Genomic DNA, 21,259 nt, shown 5'->3' with positions numbered 1-21,259 from the left:
GGCTCACGTGTTAAACATCAGCCCCCTTCTCTCTTCTTCAGAGCTTTGCAGTTCCTAAAATACCCTGGAGCCTGACTTAGGTGGTAATGCAGATAGGCATACAACTCCCATCTCCCCTACCCACTCAAAGCCCAGCCTCTACTCTGTTTTTACTCTGTGTTTAAAACACAAAACAATACAAAACAAAACTCAAGTATTTTATTATGTAAAAACTAGCAAATTATATACTAGTCATCTTTTAACACAAAGTACTTCTGGAAGTGTAAAATGATGATACATGCAGGAAAGGGAAGAAATTGGGAATGATTGCTTATCTATGTTGACAAACAATGAAAACCTGGCATATTTTTAAATGGGTGGTCACTTCCAATTTATTCTTCTGCAACAGTGATAGTATCACTTCCAAACAAACCAAAATATATTTTTACAAGTCTGTAATTGAGTAAAGAAGAAACAATAAAAGATGAGTCTACCACTTCTCATTTCTGTATGTGTTCTTTTTTCTAAAAAAAAAAAAAAAAAGGAAAAAAAAAAAAGTCTTCATTACCCAGGGAAGGAACTTCTTAAAAATATATTCTAAAATACATTCATATAACAGAAATTCATCTGGACCAACCAATAGAATTAGAATTGTGAAACATAACTCTAAATGTTTATAGTGGGTGTAGTATTACTTTATCATCATGGAGTTACACAAGTTCAATTTGTACCTACTTGTGTATTGCAATGAATTGCTCCATCATTAGATGCTTCCAACACATCATATAGTGCATAATTTACTTCTGTCATAACACGTAACGTAATATTTACAGTAACCTTGTATTCTATACCAGAAAAAAAAAAAAAAAAAAAAAAAAAAAAACACCTTGGAAAAATCACTTGATACTACAGCACACAAAACAAAGCTACTATCTTTATAATACAAAAAAAAAAAAAAAAAAAAAAGGGAAACACAGCTCTTGCTGTCCTTTGAATTACAGGGTGATCTTACAGACACACAATGCACAGTTCCAATCTACTATTACAAAAATGCTACAATCTTTACAGAACCACTACTTCATCATTTGCCATAAAATAAAAGAAATATTTTTTAAAAAAAAAAGATTTAAAGATTTAAAGTGGATTAGTTGAGATTTTCTGATTCTTTCAGGTATTACCCATGAAAATGTAAAACTAATTTTAAAAAGTCTCAGATGCATTTTTAAGGCATGTTTGAATTTTGTTAATTTATGTAATTAATTTCACCAAACTTAGTACTTCACTTTTCATACTGTAATGGGAGGTTTTTGAGCTCTAGCATTCATCATCTCACTTGCTGCTACTGACAGCCAAAATAAAAATAAAAACAATTATACAAAACAAAACATTACAGAAAATAATTGGAAATAGAATTTTTATTGGGCTGTTCAGAGAAAGACAATAAAAAGGCAGTTTAATTTCATTTGACTCAGTGACCTATGTCGTGAACAAATGGCAATAGTTTTAGGGAATTTGCAAAAGGAAGAAACAATATGTATAGTGAACTAAGAAACAAGACTTTCAAATACAAACACAAGGACCATTTTACTTGCTAAAAATCCTGTAACCATATTTGCTGTAAAACAAACAAACAAACAGAAACCTGAGAGGAGTTAACAAATGCTGTTTTAAAACAAAACTGATGATGAAAATTTAAAAACACAGTGCAGAAACAGACACAAAAACATTACACTACACTCTTCTGCTCAAGTACAAAAAGCATCAAAGAGATTGACCATTTCCACAGACCAATCATAGAATCACAGAATCATTAAGGTTGGAAAAGACCTCTGAGATCATCTGGTCCATCACCCTACTACCAATATCTCCCACTAAACCATGCCCCTAAGCACCACATCCAACCTTTCCTTGAACACCCCCAGGGACCGTGACTCCACCACCTCTCTGGGCAACCCGTCGCAGTGCCTGACTGCTCTTTCTGAGAAGAAATGTTTCCTCATTTCCAACCTCAACCTGCCCTAGCACAACTTGAGGTCATTCCCCCTCTAGTCCTATCACTACTTATCTGTGAGAAGAGGCTGACCCCCAGCTCCCCACAGCTTCCTTTCAGGTAGCTGTAGAGAGCAATAAGATCTCCCCTCAGCCTTCTCTTCTCCAGACCAAACAACCCCAGTTCCCTCAGCTGCTCCTCATAGGACTTGTGTTCGAGGCCCTTCACCAGCTTCGTAGCCCTTCTCTGGAGACGCTCCAGGGCCTCAATGTCCTTCTTGTAATGAGGGGCCCAAAGCTGAACACGGTACTCGAGGTGCGGCCTCAACAATGCCAAGTACAGGGGGACTGTTCCTGATACAAGCCAGGATGCTGCTGGCCTTCTTGGCCACCTGCACACACTGCTGGCTCACGTTCAGGTGAGCATCAATCAGCACCCCAGATCCTTTTGGAAAGAAATGGCCCAACACACCTCCCATATCAGCAAAATCAGCATACGGCACCTCCATTCACCTGATGGATAAGTAATTCAGACAGCTCAACATCCAGAACTGGCAGGCACTGCCTTCCCACATAGTCACAGAGGACTAACACATTCCTATCAACGCCCAACAGCAGGTATGGCTACAGAACATGCAGGAACTCCATGGGTGTATTACACGGCTGCTTTCTCAGGACACCACTCCACCGCTGCTGTTGAGTGCTAACATGCCCTGCAGAGAGATTTCATGGGTTACTACACAGAAAGCCTGAATTTCATTTCCCTCTCCATCTGCTCATTAGCCAACTGTATCCAGTGCCGTAAGTATGGCCTTATGAGCTGATTCGGCTCCCTTGGATGTCTTAATGGTTCACCAACTCTAAAAGTGGGTTATCAGGAGCAGTATTAATATAATTCCCCTCTGTGGAACTGCAATCACTGTTTCCAGGAAGTATATAAGGAAAAGAATCTACACTGTGAGAATGATTAAACGTTCAAACAGGCTGCCTAGATGTGTGCTAGCACCTCCCTTCCTGGAAATGGACAGCTTCATAAGCCCCTGGAAAACCCAGCTGAAGGCCCTGCTTTCAACAGGAGGTTGCTCCAGACAATCTCTGTAGGTCCCTTCTAACCCAGACTTGTCTCTGACTCTGTGCTTCTAGGACAACCTCCTCAAGATGCCAGTTCTTCGGGGCAGACTCCAGTTCTACATCCAGCTCCACGTGTGTTTGGAAGTGCTCTGAAGCCTTGAGAGGGCGATGAGTGTCAAATGCTCTTGTGCTGAAGTGTTTGGTAACAAGGCAGCTGCTTTAGCCAGCAGGATCCTGCCCTCCCACAGCTCCCAGTTCACAGTGAATGCAATGTGCCAGTTTGGATGAGATGTTTTAAGGTGAAAGCTCACACTTTGAAACATCAGATATTGCTGGGACATTGTGCCAAGAGACTTGATATGCAAATGGCCTGATCTCACATCACAAAACCCACATTTATAGACATCATTAGCAGCTCTTCTTCAACAGAAAAGAGCCACAATGATGAAAGCTGTGGTAGATAAGGAGGAGGCAATTTTCAGACAGAGGATTTTATTATTTGGTAATTAACATTATTAAAAGCTGATGAAGCCATTTTATGCTAAAAAGACCAGGAAAAGTTATGGAAATGACAATCTTAGTATAGCCACAAGAAAGCAATATTTTCAAAATTCTCATTAGTGGCAGAGAACACCATACTCTGAAATGATTTTTTTTTTTTTTTCATACAGCTTACTACCTTAAATCCCTCCCAGAATTTTTATTTTTTTTTATTTATTTTTTTTTTTTCCATGAAAATACAGCTTCACATAAATGTTCTTATTCAATTCCACAGGGATTTGGATGCCATTATGATTTTTCTTCTTGATGGTTTCTTTTATTCTCTCAAATTAAAGACAGAAATGTGCATAAAATAATAATAAAAAGATATTGTTTAATTATAGCACATTTCTCTGAAAATGCAAGTTGCAACACAGAATGGCAAATTAGGGATAAAGTTCACTTTCATCCGACCTGAGTACATAAAATGTTAGTCAGCATGCTGATCTCACTGCTATCCCAGTATTTGTATCATTCTATCCTGATATGAACTGATAGACTAGCAGTCTTGATGATAGCTGTTTTCATGAATAAAAATAGTAAAATCATCCTTGAGATTGCTATTAGAATGGGAAAAAAAATCACTGATAAGTTTTGTCCATCTAATTGGTCTGTATATTGAAAGAGCATTAAAAAATATATTATGAAAGTTAGTATATAAATATATATATATTAGCAACTTCAAAGTTAAATTATGATTGTCGTGGCAAGTCACTAAATATACCGGACATGTATGTTAATCCATGCCCCCAAATAATTTCTCACTAAAAATTTCTACAACCCATTGACTGGTTAGAGAAATTGCCATTTTTATTTTAGAAATAGTGCCTATGTAAGTTCAGCAAGTAATTTAAATGCCTTTGATTTTCTAATACTCAAATGTAAAAATTGTGCAAAAAGCCCCACTGTGTAATGAGTCATTATGTTCCTGTAATAAACACTCCAACAAAAACAGGCACAAGTAACCATAGAAACAGGTGCGTATATTCTAGTGCAGTGGTCTCTACCCTTCCCTGGCCCACAAGCAGTGACACTGAACTGGCAGCATGCTGCCGGCAACTTCTTATTTGTTTTCCTCATGATAATCAGTTTTAATTTTTTTTAATTTCCTGTGACTGGAAACAGCATCAGAGCATTTTGCTAGCAACAGGATCCCAATAGACTGGGAACTGATGTCCTTGAAATGGACAGAAGTGCTTAGCAAAACAGCAACAGATGAACACAGGACTGAAAGTCTTATTCTAGTAATGGATGTCAAAAGTGTTCTGAAATAACATTTGAAGACTCGATCACAGCTGCCACAGATGTTTAACTGGATATTCCAGCATTTTTAATGCCAAGACGATTTGCAATAATGTACAGTTTGCCAGAACAGACTAACATGGGACCTGTACTACACATCTAGGTTTCCAACAGCATTACACATACTACAGAATTCTGATATTTAATATAGATCTGTAAAATAATTTATCATAAGGACAAATAATATTCACCTTATAGTTCCAAGTCATAGAGTCAAAGAGGAAACTCAAATCTCAACTTAACTGGATCTTTGTTTCATGTTTGCTTTGTGAGCTTTTTTCCTATGAAGGGCAAGCAGTTTTCTCTTTCTATTTTTTCCCCTCTATAGAATTACACTTTAATAAGACCATCTCAGCACTTTCTCATGCCCACCAGTGATTCTGCTGGTTGTATCCCTGCATTCCAGGTCGAGCTTTTGCTCCCATTTGTGACGTGCACGTCCTGTGACTGAGCTCTCACCACCAGGCATCACAAGCCATCAGTGTGTGCTGACACGGGATGACAGGAATCTTATCTTCTGTTTTATTACCTGACCTTTGAAAATAACACAACTTCCCAGTCCTTAACTCATTTGTATGCCATGGAGTATACAGCTTATCTAAAGTCACAGAGAACATTAATTTCAAAATTTCCATCCTCTGTTTTCAATCTGTAACACAGCACAAACTGACCTGACCAAGTTATTAAAAGCTGGTGAGCAAGCTGACAGTGTTTCACTGTAATTCAATCAGCATTTCCATCATTTATCAGAAGGATTACACTCATTTTGTTATCTCTCCACTCTTGTTAGCTGAAGGTGGAATGCTTAATAATAAAAGTACTGAAAAGAAGGTTAAAAAAGGTACTTGCAATAAGGTATAGGACACATAAGTAATCTATAACTCAAGAAAAATTTCTGAATGAGGATGATTATGGAAGAAACTAATTTAAGCATAAATGAGCTAATGGCATGGAGTTAAAGAAGAAGCTGGCACCCAGCTGTCTGGATATTTTCTGTAGTGCCTTTTGTCCATTAACAACAAATCTCTAAATAATGAGTTAGATTAACCCCTCACTGTGAGATACCTAAAGGCTAGGTGCTACCATCCAGACTTGTTACCTTTAAGCTTCCTTTATAGTCAATGGAGAAAAACAGTCCAGATGAATTACCTTTTGGAAGAATCTATTTTGGACACAAACAGCTAATTACAGACAACTGCAGACCCTCAAATTAGCTTTGGTGAGTCCTACTAAATGTGTTTCTATTTTAAGCCCTAAAACTAAGAAGTGAAAACTATTTCATGCAAGCAAAGATGATGGAAAAAAAGGGGAGAATGTGCAAATGGCCATCAGCTGCCACTGGAAACCGTGGCAAATCCCAGCTTAGATCATGGCAACCAGAGTATTTAATTACAACATGGAAGTGCCTGCTCCACCTCACGCTGCCTGTACTTCAGGGGGAAAGCTGTGTGTTTGCAAAGAACCGAATATAACAGCGAGTCCACATGGCTCAGATAAGGCTCCAGCCAGCTCTGTCCATGCTTCTCTCAACTGGAGCTGACAGATAACAACTACAGCAACCAAAGCACCTATCAGAAAAAAGACGACGAAAACATGCTGTCCTCACGGAGCTAACGCTGCCTGGGAACACGTGACATGCTGAAAGCCATCAATTTCAGTTAAGGAAGGATCCTGGCTGTACTACTTAACAAGGGAAACAGCACCAGCCCATCTGTAATCGAGCTGAAAGATTAGGCTTTGTTTCAGCTCCTGTATGAATTTGCAGTGCTGAAAGCTAATGATGCAACCATTTCCTTCAGACTCTTGCAAGAATACTGAAGTCAGTGAATAGCATCCAGTGCTACTGAAACAAAGTCTGACAAATCCAAATCACAACTTCTTTAGTCAGTAGAAAAGTTTTGCTGTGAATGTAATTGATTTAACAATAGGGGAAATGTCAAGGACCATTACTTCTGACTTTCTATAATCTCCTTTGCTAGCTGACATGTGTCACAACTGCACAGCAAAAAGAAAGACGTTTCTATTAAATTCTGTATAAGATTTCTTATTTTCAGCATGATGGTACTAAATTAGGTGACAACTACACTTTTTTAACAGACAGAAGAGAGAGAACTCTCACACCTTTTATTTCGAAGTGTTACTCTTTTAGCAGAGGGACAGAGTAAACCATGCCTGCTTGTCACAACAAGATTTCAGTGTAGATTTTGTAATACCATTGTGACTGTGATTAGAAATTGCAGTGAGTATGGGTTATAATGAAGATAACTCCACATACTCTCCCAGTGTCCATGGAGTGAAACCATCTCCATTCGTCTCTTGTTCCCTAGAGGCAGAATTGTCAGCAGAGACATCTGTTCCTTGGTTTCTTTTTGTTGCCATGGTCGTGAATTCTTCTACAACCTAGACATTGTTTCCTCAAACTTTCTCAGACTTTGGCACATTTTCGTCTTTGGCAGTTTAAAATGCCAACAGGGTAATTATGTCTAATACAAGCAATCTACCTGAAGTATTTCTCTCTCTCTTAATACAAAGTCTGAAAGTAAAAACTTCTAATAAAGAAAAGATACTTTTAAAGTAAGGTATCCTTACCTTGCTCATTCCCATGTGATATGACTTTCGGAAGACAGTTTATTAGAAAGCAGAAGATACTTTTTGTATCACACATTAAAAGAAATACCAAGTCCTTCCATTAGGTTAGGATTCCTGCTTTTTTTCCTAAGAGTGATGCTGAGATAATATCACATCTGTTTAATGCTTCAGACTTAACTTTCACTTCTCTTTCTACAGTTTCACCCCACCTCCTTTTTCAGTTTGGAGATCATTTTGGAAACTTTCCTTGAACCACTGGACAGACCTATGTAATGTACATACAGTCATGTTCATAAGTGACATTTGAGCAGCATATAAAATGTGAGCTTCAGTTCAACAGGACTGCAGGTCTTATCAGTGGGTTTACAAGTCCATTCACAAACTATTTTTGTCAGCTACAAACATTAGTGAATTCATGGTGCTCTCAGAAGCCTGCTAATCAATCAGTAAGTTATGAAGAAGACATAAACTACATACAATGGGGAGCACAATTCAAAACTTATTCAAGATACAGGGAGGTAGACTGATCTGCTTTCATTTAAACAGTTTTAACATTCCTTGACACAGCTGATTTATAGCAGAGCTCTTTCTGACCAAGGATCCTGAGACATGAAATAAATCAGAAGCAAGGATCCAACGAACTATACTTACAGTTTGAGAAATAAAGTTGAAAATCTATGGTCAATTGAAGCAAGTGTAATTCTGAGCTGAAGAGATCATGAAAATGCCAATGTCAAAACAAATTTAGTAACTTTTACTGTTGAACTAAATTTATTACATTTTATACATTAGCATATGGTGTGGAAATATGGTGGCAAAAAATTGCCTTTATTTTTTAGAAAAACTAATTTCACTCACAAAAACATGAAGAAGTATATTATGGTGGCACACAGTGTTTTATTTTTACTTTTATTTTATTTTTTACAAATCTAAATCACTGGTTGCAGGCAATAAGATAATTTTCAGCTCAGTGTAGAAGTCACAGTTTTATGATCCCAAGAGATCAGAGGTTAGTCACTTATCTAGGTCTGAAAATCTGCATAATCTGGATATTCTGGCAATCACCTTATTATATATTTCCTGATAAACTCCAAGTAACATAGAGCATTTCTGATGAAATAAAATGCTACTTCGAGCATAAAAAATAGTTGCCAAAGAAGCAAATGAATTCTGTGAGAGTCTGACTGGTAACAAAACCACCCCTGTTCACTGTGCCATCATAAAAGTTATTCCTCATTTCTGCTATATCTCTGATACTACAGAGTGTTACTCGGCCACTCGAGTACCAATGGAGCTCTGTGTTTCAGGAGACTATGATTTAGCCTGTATTTTTTCTGAGCAGAGGTACCTAAGTACAACTGTGGAAAACACTGCACCATGAAGACGATCTTAAATGCGAAGATCAAAAGTAAAATTTAATTAAGTAACCTCTTGAAACACCTCTGAATTCGTCACTGAGATGAACAAATTACAAGATTGGACACCATTGTTAGGACTGGGAAACTTTCTGTCCATGACAGTGATGTCAGTGATAGCTATTGTTTTTACTCTATTTACAGCAATGATTACAAAGAGAAGTCTGTTTTCATTCAATTAAAATATTCATATTCCTAAAATTCACATTAACCTGATTTTGTTAAATTCCATGGATTCCATGCTTTCACACCCAGTCTTTGCCTGCATATCACATTTTGATGTTTTAACAAGTCAAAGAGATATCCCGGCCCTAATTTTTACCTTCAGCAGAGCTGTCCTTTATATTAATGTTCCTAGATTTGAGATAAAGGAGTAATATGTATGTAATAACTGCAAAAGAAACTTATTCACAGTTTTATAAAAATGCCCCTTTTGTTTCACACAATCCATAGCTTTTTTAATATGTAGTATGTCTGTGAAATTTACCATTAATCTTTTCATCTCTTCAATGACTTTCAAAGAAATCAGAATTTTAAAATTCTAAAATATTAGGTCTTTTTAAAACATGTTACAACTTGGTTGGCATCTGCTAACATATTTCATTTTGTATTCTTACACAAATATTCATGTGGGTAAGTCACATATAAGCACATTCATGTGCTACTCAGAGAACAGAATTTACATTACTTTAAAATCCTTAAAATGTGAGATTTACACATAAAGTTAGCACAAAAAAAAATATTTAAATATGAAAAAAATGGGAAGGCAATCATTTTTTAAAAAAACAATATTTAAATATTGTTGTATTTATTACAGCAAATTTTCATGACTGAAATCCATCTTCAAAATTATTTGCTCATAAAAACCTAACAGGTTATGCAGAAATCAAAACAGTGAGCAACCATACTTTCTGTTTTAACTATTTGAATAACTTACTTGACTATGTAAACAACACCTATCTTCTAATGTCATCAAAATATTTAGTTGGAGGCCAGGTATTATTCCTGAAAGTTATTCTCTAGTCTCTATTTCAAATGTATCTGAAATAGATTTAATACTTTGTATGCGGTATTTTCCTGAGCTTCCATATTATTTGACAGTGATCTCTAACATAGACCTTCATTCTTCAATTTAGAACATAATTTAGAATACAAGCATCAAAGTATATTGTAAAACAAACAAACAAACAAACAAACTGATTTGGTCTAATTTGTTGTCTCATGCAAAACAAACCAATACAAGCTGGTTTAATGTTTGTACATACATTTTATTAATGTTGGCTGGCCACGTTATAGAAGACTATCCTAAAATTTTGTGTTTTAAAAGACTTCAGTTAATAAGAAATTATGGCCTGTATTTCATTTTTCAGAGATGAGATTCTAGGGTAAATACAGACACTTTATTAGCATCTGTTTAAAATTATGACAAATAGAAATAGCCTATTATCCCCAAAACTATAATATGAATATCATCACAAGCCCTTCAGTAATTTCTTCGCAAGTAGTGCCTACATACAGAATACAATGTTAGAGTGCACATTTATGCCCATTTCAATTCTTCTAAAAGAGTCAATCTAGCGTAACACCAATTAGAATAAAATAGTATATGATAGTGTTAATAAATATCTATATGCTCTTTTGAAAATAAAATCACCTCAGACCCTATAGCAGATATATCCTATACTATCATCTTCTGGTTTCTTTAATGTCTGTATTTCATGCCCCTTGCCTAAATGCATGTCAGTGTCTATTTTCTTTGTAAGTGGTGGATATCAATATGAGCAGTGCCTTTGTAATTCAGAAAGTCCCCTGACTGAATCAATTGTGTTGTCAAATGGAACAAGCAACAACCATTACTCACAAGGTACAGGCAGCCCTAAATTTAAATAGACTTTGCTAGCACACTAAGAATTATTCAGGAGGAAACAAGAGCAATAAAAGGCACAATGTCACAGCAACATTTCAGTTTAACTTTCCTTTTGGGGTAATAAAGCACTTTGATGAATGTATCACTTTACTTTGTCACTTAGTTCACATAGGTAAAGAGAAACTTTTTACAGAGAAAAGGCTAGATTTCTCAGAAACTACTTTCCTTTTCTTTCCCCCCCCGGGAAGCAGAGGAAGGAAATTTAAAACTTCTCCTCAGAAGGTGTTAATTAGACATGACTTAACATTTTCAAAAATCTGCTCAGCTCAGCTATACTTACATTGTTATTAATTGGGACTTAAGTGGATAGTACCTACCTTCTCCATAAATTAGATTTCTCTCTGGACTAAAATTTTGCATTAGTCAAAGTTCAAAAGTTTGTTAGCATTTCAAATCCAAGGGCCTTTACAGAAATCCTGATTGACGGTAAAATTCAGTAGAACCACACAGCAGTGCATGATTCTCTAACCTAAAATTACTGGAAGTGTTCAAGGCCAAGTGGGAGGTGTTCAAGTCTAGTGGGAGGTGTCCCTGCCTATGGCAGGGAGGTTGGAACTAGATGATCTTTAAGGTCCCTTCCAAACCAAACCACTTATGGTTCTATGAAAAGTTTTGAGTGCACTTAAATTAGAACCACAGTTCATAAATTCCCTTCTATAAAGATGTTTCATATACAAATATATTTAACAAATGTTAATAGGCTTCTAAACAGTGCAATATTTTACTTTGATTGCCACTATCTTTGTAAGTCTGCGGATCATTACTTTCTTGGCAGACATACAATACTAACAATTGAAGCAATATTTTCCTTAGAATCAATAATCCAAAGAGTGAGTCAAATAATTCACTAAAAATGGATTATTCATCGATTAGCATTCAAAGAAACACTCGGATAGCATGTTCAAAAAGCTCTAATTTAACAGTTGAAACAAGTTAAGGCTAATCTTATTCTATTACTGTTTTATGAAGTTTACTGTACATAATTCAACCCCATATTGTTCTCCTACAGTTAGGATCTACTCACATTAATAGCACAGCCAGCAGGTCCAGTGAAGTCATCCTTTCCCTTTAATCAGCACTTCTAAGACCACATCCACAATTTTGAGCTGAGTCCAGGTTTGGGCTCTCCAGTACAAGAAACACAGAGATAAAATTGTGCTAGTCCAGCTGAGGACCACCAAAGAGGTTGGGGAGCTGGAGCACATGACGCAGGAACACAGGGTGAGAGACACGGGTCTGTTCAGCCTTCAGAAGAGAAGGTGAAGGGGAGACATTGCTGCTGTCCCCAGCTGCATCATCAAAATACAGAGAAGATGGACCCAAACTCCTCTTGGAGGTACAAAATGGTAACACAAGATGCAATGCACCAAGTTGGAACACAGAAAATTCTGGTTAACTACCAGCAAAAAATATTTCTTGCATGAGGATCTGCAAGCAATCTGGAGCAGACTGCCTAAAAAGCTTGTGGAAGCTCCATCCTTGGAGGAGGTTGAGATTCCCATGGACACAACCGTGGGTAACTTCATCTAACTTGTCCTGCTCTGGGCAGGAGGCTGGACTTGATGACTTCTGGAAGTCCCTTCCAACCTAAATTATTCTACAGTTCCATGAATAGTACCAATGAAGGCAATTCACTCCAGTGTTACTATATCTGCTGATGAATGCTAAAAGATGTTAAACTGTAAGCAAATCCTCAACTGATAAAATAGCAATAAATGCAGCTGTTTTATATTTAATCTATCTTTTCATAACAGTGGTTGTGCCTTACCTAGTTTACCATATTCTTTATCTAATAAAGAAAGAGTAAAATGTCAAAGTGCAAATCAAATAAACTGCATCCTCATCTATACACATATAACATGAATCAAGGCAGTGGAACAAACTCCAGACAGCTATTCATTTTGTGAGAACAGACTCATCAGAAATGCTTTAAAGCTGAATTCATCATATCTACAAAAACACAAATATTAACAACCCAGTGAAAGACATTAGAATATGCAGCAATATATTATTCATAACCGATAGGTGCTTACTGTGAATGAAGTTGGTATTTCCGTACAAAAAGGCTAAGAAATCAAGCTCTGTACAAAAGTTACACTGCTGGTTGTCCCTTCCTCTTTCTGCTCTAGTATTCACATGCCCATTTCTTTGCAAAGCCTGGACCAGCTGTAATAGTAACTCATTATTCTTGCACTGTTCAAGTGCTCACACTGGTCACTACCTCCCCATTTGTGAGCTTATGTGTCCTCATAGTCACCTGCCTAATGGACATCTCTGAATAAGAGAGTACAGGTTGTGGCCAGAAATACCACTTCACAAAGGATTGCTTTGGCTTTACACAACTTGAGAATATTCTCTTAGACCCATCTTATTTCAGTAATTTCCTAAATACTAACATTAATGTCGATTTAACTTTTGCTATTAATATGCATTATATATGATGACATAACAGCTTAGTTTGGCAGTGAACAAAAAAATGCTACCCGCTAACTCATAATGAAGTAGAGAGCCAAGTAGCACCTAAGATGTCTCTAGAGTCATCAAGACCTTTCAGTAGTGAAAGGGGAAAATAACACTGATTATCTACTCCGTGTAGTAGTTACGAAATTATATTGTTGATAAGCACCACAGATGTTTTTTTCTATATGTAAGCCAAATTCATATTTTTTCACTGAAGACTGGAAACAATCAGCAAAGTAATGCTACAAAATGGCGACCACTGAAAAACTCTGCAGGTTGATGTTCTATTGTATCATATCGACTAATATAAATTAGTACAGCAACACCAGTAAACATATGACAACAGAAAAATTTGTTTACCAGCATTCTTTATATTAAGGAAAAAATATAGAAAAGCAAGATAACTTTTTCATTCAGCTCACTGTTAAAACGTATTTTCTTCTTTAAATAAAGTAACCACACAACAAAACATTCAGGCTTGTGAAATGAAAATCAAAATTCTATATCCAAATATGCATCTCGAGACATTTACAAAAGATTCTTATTAATGTATATGCAGTTCATTTTGCTTTTCATTTTTTATAGTAATACAGTGAATCTATCCATTCCTTAGTAGGAAAACATTATTATGAATGTTGGTAATAAATATAGCGGGGATTAAATAAGCAGTAAAGCTGCATCTTTCTCATCCTTTTTTGTTTATATGCCATGGCATTGCCTGCCGTTAAAAACAATCATAAAAAGTAAAGTAAGAAGTTAACAAAGATCAAATGTCAGTAACATATATTCAGATCCATTTTCTGGAGCACATGTAGGACATATTTTTAAAATGCTTACCTTAACTATGCCACGGATATGCATTTTTGCTATCATCTCTGCAGTATAAAGGAACATCAACAGAGTATCGAGAGCAAATGTCACATACTGGAGAGGAGGATAATGCTCGAAGGTCTTTGGAGTGTTCATACAAACAGAAATAACACTGATTATGGCACAGATTCGTAGTAATGAGTGTACCCACTGGGAAAAAAAAAAAGAAAAACAAAACACAAGAAAACCTAGACATTGAAAGATTGTTTTAATTTTCAAAAACAGTTCAAATATTTAGCCTTCATAATTTGTACAGACACTTTTTGTAAACACACTTTTGCAGTTTTCTTTTACATCATGATTCATGTATTTAAGGTCTTCATCTCAAAAATAAGCTCTCATGATTTTATGAAACAAAAAATAAATTATTAGTTAATTTGGGAGGTTGCATAATTCATAAACCAAGTATCAAGAGCCAGGAAACCAAGTCAGGATTCTATCCTTCCTACTTTGATGTTTTGGCAGTCCCATTTATTTTCAAATGACAACTTGTCGTATTTTATATTGTATGTAGACAACAAGAATTAGTTGATGTTATAATAAATTTTCACATTAAATGAAAATATCTATGGAAAAAAAATATTTTCACATTTAGATGAACAGATTTTTTTTATATTAACTTTTTTTTTTTTTCAGTTCACAATTCCAAGGATGAAGAAAGGCACAAGGATTAAAGTCATCCTTCCACTTATGAGAAGAATAAATATAAAAAAGACTAGGTCACAGACAGCTACTTCTTAATACAGGATTCCCTTTTGTTCCAAATGAGTTTTGTTGCTGTAAGAGAACAGTTCATTTCTATGACTACTTAGGTCTCAGTCTCAAAACAATTTTTATTAATAAGGCTATATTCAGTGCTAGGCACAGTGGGAGGTTTAATGAGAAGGTAGAACATATCAGTATGTGTGTTTACCATTGGATTTTTTTCTCTTTTTAAATCAAAGCACCACTGAAACATCTTTAAAGTCAGACAAGTGTAATGAATCAGAGCTGGTAAAGTCATGTCTTTCAAAAAAAAAAAAAAAAAAAGGCACTTCAGCAAGCAAAAAATGAAACAAAACTTTTTTTCATCAAACAAACAAACAAAAAGAAATCTAAAAGCGTATTTATAGCAATTTACAATTTGTGGAAAAAAATATACACTCTTTTACACCAACCCAAACATTTCAATATCAATAAGCTGTAAGAAAACTTACCTTTTTTAACACTCACCATATGCTCACCTAAATGTAATGATATTTGAACTAAGCTAAATAGCTCTACTGTTTCTGAGCCCAAATTAGTAATTTGGAAGTGTAAGGCATCTGATGTATTGTATATTACGTCCCTTTTATACCCACTTTGTTTCAAACCTTATTTAAACTAAAAAGAAACAACATAAATAGTAAAGTGTGGCTTATATATATGTGTGTTGTCTGCCATAGTAAAATGCTAATATTATACTTGTTAAGCAATATGCAACTAGTATACCAGCATTACAAGAAAAAAAATGATTCCATCTAAAAGCTGAATGCTGTGCACTGAGAAACATATGTAAATAACCGAGAGTATCTTTCTGCAGTAACATTTTGAGCTAATTACAGCTTTCAATAGGAACATTCTATTTAAAATTATTTAGCATAAGTAATTAATACATGGGTGTTGTCTTGTAAATGATTTAGGTGTTAAAACTCAGAAGCGAATCTTAGAGATCTGGGATCCATACTGCAAATGAAATGATAGTTCAACTAAATGAATGCCATGCCAATAACATATATTATTTCAGAATATTTGACTTTTTGCTTTCACAAAGTAAAGAATTCTACTCTCCTTTAAGAGAAGCATAAAAATGCCTTCTCTACAAAACCATGAATCATTCAAAACACAGGAATCCCGGATGCTCACTGACAGTTGAATATGTGATTTAATCATAATAACCATCTCTATGTGGTAAAGGCATCTTAATACTGCACATTCTGTTAATAACTCTGTTCCCAATGAAGCAATCTCCAGTTCCAAGTTGCCAGACACTTCTACACCTATCTATTGCTTTAGGGCACATTGTAGGTCAAATGATACTAGAAAAATACGAGCTGTACTTGAAACTCAACAACCAAAATACACTTTTATGTTCATAAGGGATGTAAAAAGGGAGATTTGAAAGTAAAAACTTTCAAGTCAAAATGAAACTGCTGGTCACTGCTTTAGCAATGAAATACTCTTTTTGACATTCTCTTCAAAAGTTCATTTTACGAACTTCTAATTTCAATAAACATGTTAGGAAACAGAGACATTGAAAGGATAGCTACTTAATAAAAAAACAGTCAGTAGATGAATGTTGGCAAACACTGCTTGATCATCGCCATCACTTTGTAACAACCACAAACAAACTTTGTATTTAGTTTCGGGCTTTTTGTTAGAAATGAACTGGTAGATCAGCAACTATAGCTCGATATTTGCTTCTAACAAATGTCTATTTCAGAACCTTTCTTAGAAGTCATATTTCAACAATACAAATTACATTTAACTTACAATTAGTAACTAGAGAAAGAGATACGTACTGGTTTGTTAATCCACAGAATATCTGCATTGTCTGACAAAGATTCATCAGGACCAAAATCTGTAACTGGTTGGGCTTCCACCCTTGAACTCTGTTTCCTCTTTAGCATCCTGAAGTTAACTTTTGTTATCTATGATCATGAAACCACCTTGGGAGAAAAAAACAGAGAAAATACATTAATTCACTGAAACCATTTTATAATGCCCTTTTGAACAGCTTTATAAATGACCTAAAGCATTCTGGGTTTACGGCAAAGGGACTTTGTATTTATTAACAGGATCTTCATTTTATTAAAAAGCCTTGCCTATATAAATCACTGACATGACTCTCAGTTTACAACAATTTACATAAAGGTATGCAACCCAATTACTAAAACTTAGCAGGGCTGGCAGAAAATTTGGACCAATATGTGAAGGCAGCTATTGCTGTGAACTTAAACCGAAAGAAATCATTGGATGGATTTCCTGAAGCCATTTAATTTAATGGTGACATTTCCATTTATTGTATTAGGCCAATATAAAGCCCAATAAGCCAAAGGCAAACAGGCAATGTTAAGTAGCCAACAGATTTTATTGTTCTTTACTGAAATTGGAAGTCTTTTTGCTACTTACTTCTACTATTAACATTCCTTTTTTTCTAATACCTTTCTTTAATGTCAGTAATTATCTATCTGACGGCAGGACAGCTGGCTTTCTCTGGGGCTTTTGTTGGCACGTGGGAGCACAGAGGAAAATGTGCTGTTTCCCCAAGATGAGGCTGAGTTTTCCCATTCCTGGCATGGAGACCGAGCCTTCTGCCTACCTCAGCACTCAAAGCAGCAACCAGCAGATGCACTATGAGAGCTAAGGTGAGCTAGATATTACCATCAACTTTATACAGGGCAAGAGTCCCAGAATTAAAATAAATGCAAAGAGATGAATATGCGCTCTCCCAGGGAGTAACAGCCTAGATAGCAGGAAGCACTGGACTTGCACAAGAACTGTCTTTCATGAAATACAGTCCCTGAGGGATGTTTTTTTTTTTTTTTCAGGAAGGTGAGGGGGAAGGAGAAAGCAAGATCTTGGGCCTTGTCATGAACCTTTACCCTGGACCAAGTCTGGTTCGTAGGTGACACTACACTTCCAAAATGTTTGTCAAAACTAGTACAAAATACTTGAAAGCTACAAGTTGACCATCAAGAATCTCAAGGCATGGCGATGACTGCAGCATGAATGCCGGAAAGACTGTCCTTGGAAGAAGCAGTAGGTTCAAGAATATGGAAGTGCCTGTGTGCTTGGTCTCAACTGGGCTTTTCACCACACCAGCCACTGCTTCATGCCCACTCTGCACCTAGACATCCCTGGCTATCTCTTCTTCTTGCTATCATGGCAAACAACCTATTCATGTTATTCCAGCTCCCTCACAGTTTACTGCCACTCTATTTTCCCTCTTCCAGATTCAAGAGGTCAGCTCCTATCTCAGTAATCCCCTTGCTCTATTTTCAGAATAGTGCTTTCTCCCATGGTGTCTCTCCATACGTAAAGTCCTCCTTGCAAGCTTCTGTGAGGTTTTTGGATTATCCTCGTTCATATCTGTTAGTAAATTAAAACTCCTGAGCATGATGTTTGTGTCATCATCATGACCTGCTTGCATGAATCTTTCTCCTATCTCCTGTCTAATATTTAAAAACCAAATCTGGACCATTGGTCTGAGTATGAACAGGCCCAAAAGCAATAGGGTTGAGGTCCTGGACTGATAATCCCAGCTGAAGGAGCAGAAGTTATACAGTATTGTTTTATTTATTTATTTATTTATTTATTTATTTTAATTTTATTTTAAGAAACACAAATCATATAAGGGCAAAAAATAAGGGGCAACTTCCAACACCTTTATTTGTGTTGGACAGTGAATCACAGCACCAAGTAGAAGTGGAACTGATAAGGTGACACTAAATGTATGCAAATACTGTAAAATGAACATTATAGATTAATATTCTAACACATCAGGGGTTACAAACATACCCATACAAGCTGTATGCCCCTTCAAGACTCATGCTTAAGCTCCATGCTCCCACTTCCTTCCCATAAATGATTTCACTGCTTAATTATCTTTACCATTTTTTAATGCTTTCTCCTATTTATTTCCAAGCCTCATGTATTGACCCATTTTCTCTATTTGGACCAAAGCATAACTAGAAACTCTTGAAGCCTTGGAGCTGTTGGTATTTTTTTGAGGTCATGAAGCTTGAAAATGGCTACATTTAGTTAAGTGGTAAGTTTACTGCAATTTCTTGGGAGCTGCAGTTCTCAAGACCTTAGAAAAAAAATATCTAAAATGTTTCCTTCACATATGTTCCTTTGTAAACTGTTACTCAAAAGCTATTCAATCAATAAAATATTAATTTTATGCTTACAATTTCTGCATTTCCTAGTAAACTCTAAGAAAATACATAGGAATAAATAGAGGATCAATAAGATAAATATAATCAATAAGAGAATTATGAAAAAAGTCTCAGGATAAGAAACAGGGACAAGCCCCTACTGTTTTGTTTTGTTTGAAGATGACACTCTAAATAAGAAGCTATGTCCATTTGGGGAAGAAAGTAGACAATTACCAAGGAACTGCTTATATGTACATCTGATGGCTGGGAATATGAGCCATACCCTTCTAACGAAATTCCCATCTACACCTTCTACCCACTGACACACCATTTTTTTTTTTTAATTTTTGGAATTGATATGGACACATGAACTTTAGATGTTAATGATGGATTCAGTTCACATACTTAAATGTTGTAACGGAAGAGATCAGAATTCTCCCTTTTAAGGAGTCACCTTGAATGAACTGCCATACATATACATTCAACAGAAGAGAATAAACATTTACAGAATACAAGAACCACCTAGTTTATTTCTCTACTTGAAATGCACAGAAATCCCTATTGAAAAAAAAAAAAAAGGCAAAAAAAAAAAAAAGCACCACCACAGTAAAGACCACAAGTCAAGAATCTTCTGAAAATGATCTTTAGCAAGATTATTATTCAAAAGTATAATAAGGTTGCTCTCAAGCTTTTATGCAATTTGTTGTTGTTTTTTCACACTGCTTGCAATTTCACAGGGAACACATAGCCTTTTACATGAGTTACTGCGGAACACAAAACCTGGTGCTTTGCACTCTGCCCCGTACATGTGAAGAAGTTTAACGTGTGGCCTACAACCCCTTTTGCACCTTTTTTTTAAGAGGGAACTAGCTGAAAGATGAACGGGAGGAAGGGAGCTGTGTGGGCACTCCTTGCAGCATGTGACATGCAGCAAGCACCACACCAAGCTGTGCTAATGGGGAGGCCGCAGTCCTCCCTAACCCTGACTATAAATCCACCCCTGCAGTTCCCACTTTGATTCCGACATACATCATTAGGTCTTTCTTTGATCACAACCTGTTATTAACATGAAAAGCTTAATACATTTCCCAGGATATATTTCTAGCTCTGGAGTATTTAAGAAATACTGGGTGCGGGACAAAGACAGGTTTTGAGACAAGAAAATGCCATGGAGTTTTAGGGCTACACCCACATCACATTTCTTTGGAGCATTTCCTTTACAATAGCAATGAAAATCCACAGCACACGTGTCAACCTACTCGGGCAGGAACGTAGCCTCTTTGCTTTTAAAAGTCTCCTCTATTTTAAGATGCAAAAAACAGTACAGGAAGAAAACAAAACAGAATATGAATCATGCACTGTGCCCCTTCAGATCCTTTTGGTAAGCCTGCTCGCCCTTCTCTTCCCCTCTTCAATATGTTCAACAACTACTACACCATCTCAGAACTAAACTTTGAGACAATAAACTAGATATATCAGCATTACAATACATTTTCAGCTTATGGTTAAATGTGGGTATTGTTCAAGCACAATACCTGATAAACTCGAGACCCAGTGTGGATTTAGGGAAAGAAGAAGTCTGAAGAAGGTCTAATCCTAGTTTGTGATATCCACACTAGCCATAAGAAGCTTCCGCTAATGGAAGTTTGCACTTCCTACCAAAATCAAAAGACAAATAATAAATAAAAAAAAGTAGCTGATCCTATACATCAAAACCTGAGAAATCTGTGTGTTGTTTATAAAAAAAAGTTCAGTGCATAAAGCATATTCTGTTCAAGCACTCTCTATTACAAACTCGGGAAAATGTGCTCTAGTAGATAAAGAAAGCAGTTGAAAAATGACTTCACAAAAAATATATAGAAAAATAAAGCAGATATACCTATCTAAGATTGAAGGAGAGTTCAAAAATTAGACAAATCCTTTGCATCAGCAATGTCTGGTTTCCAACATATTCCTGTCTCAGTCTGTTGACTTTGTCACCTGAGATTGTGTGAGGACTGACTGAAGGTCCTCCCATGGCTGGCCACATACAAGAACTCCCTTCAACACCTATTCTCTCGTCTGAAAATGTTGGCTCCAATTCCAACTCTTCCCAGAGCTTGGACACACAAACCGAGTCCTAAAATTGTTAGAAAATTATTAGCTTTGAACTTTTTACTATCTGTAAAATCTAATGTCTGCCAAATATATAATGAGTGGCAGAGGGAGGACATTGACAC

At 36.1% G+C, this 21,259-nt stretch overlaps 1 protein-coding gene across 1 annotated transcript in view; it reads right to left on the bottom strand.

The window, feature by feature from the left end:
• NALCN (sodium leak channel, non-selective) overlaps window positions 1–21,259 on the bottom strand; it is a 233,975-nt gene that overhangs the window by 208,305 nt on the left and 4,411 nt on the right. The window contains exons 2-3 of the mRNA XM_035318632.1: window positions 16,683–16,829; window positions 14,110–14,292 (exon numbers count right to left, since the gene is read on the bottom strand). Of these exons, the coding sequence (XP_035174523.1) occupies window positions 14,110–14,292; window positions 16,683–16,790 (291 nt within the window). The 5' untranslated portion in view covers window positions 16,791–16,829. The remainder of the gene's footprint in view (window positions 1–14,109; window positions 14,293–16,682; window positions 16,830–21,259) is intronic.

Source organism: Oxyura jamaicensis, chromosome 1 (assembly GCF_011077185.1).
Source record: "Oxyura jamaicensis isolate SHBP4307 breed ruddy duck chromosome 1, BPBGC_Ojam_1.0, whole genome shotgun sequence".
NCBI classification, from domain to species: domain Eukaryota; kingdom Metazoa; phylum Chordata; class Aves; order Anseriformes; family Anatidae; genus Oxyura; species Oxyura jamaicensis.
This window is presented reverse-complemented; position numbering and strand designations above follow the sequence as displayed.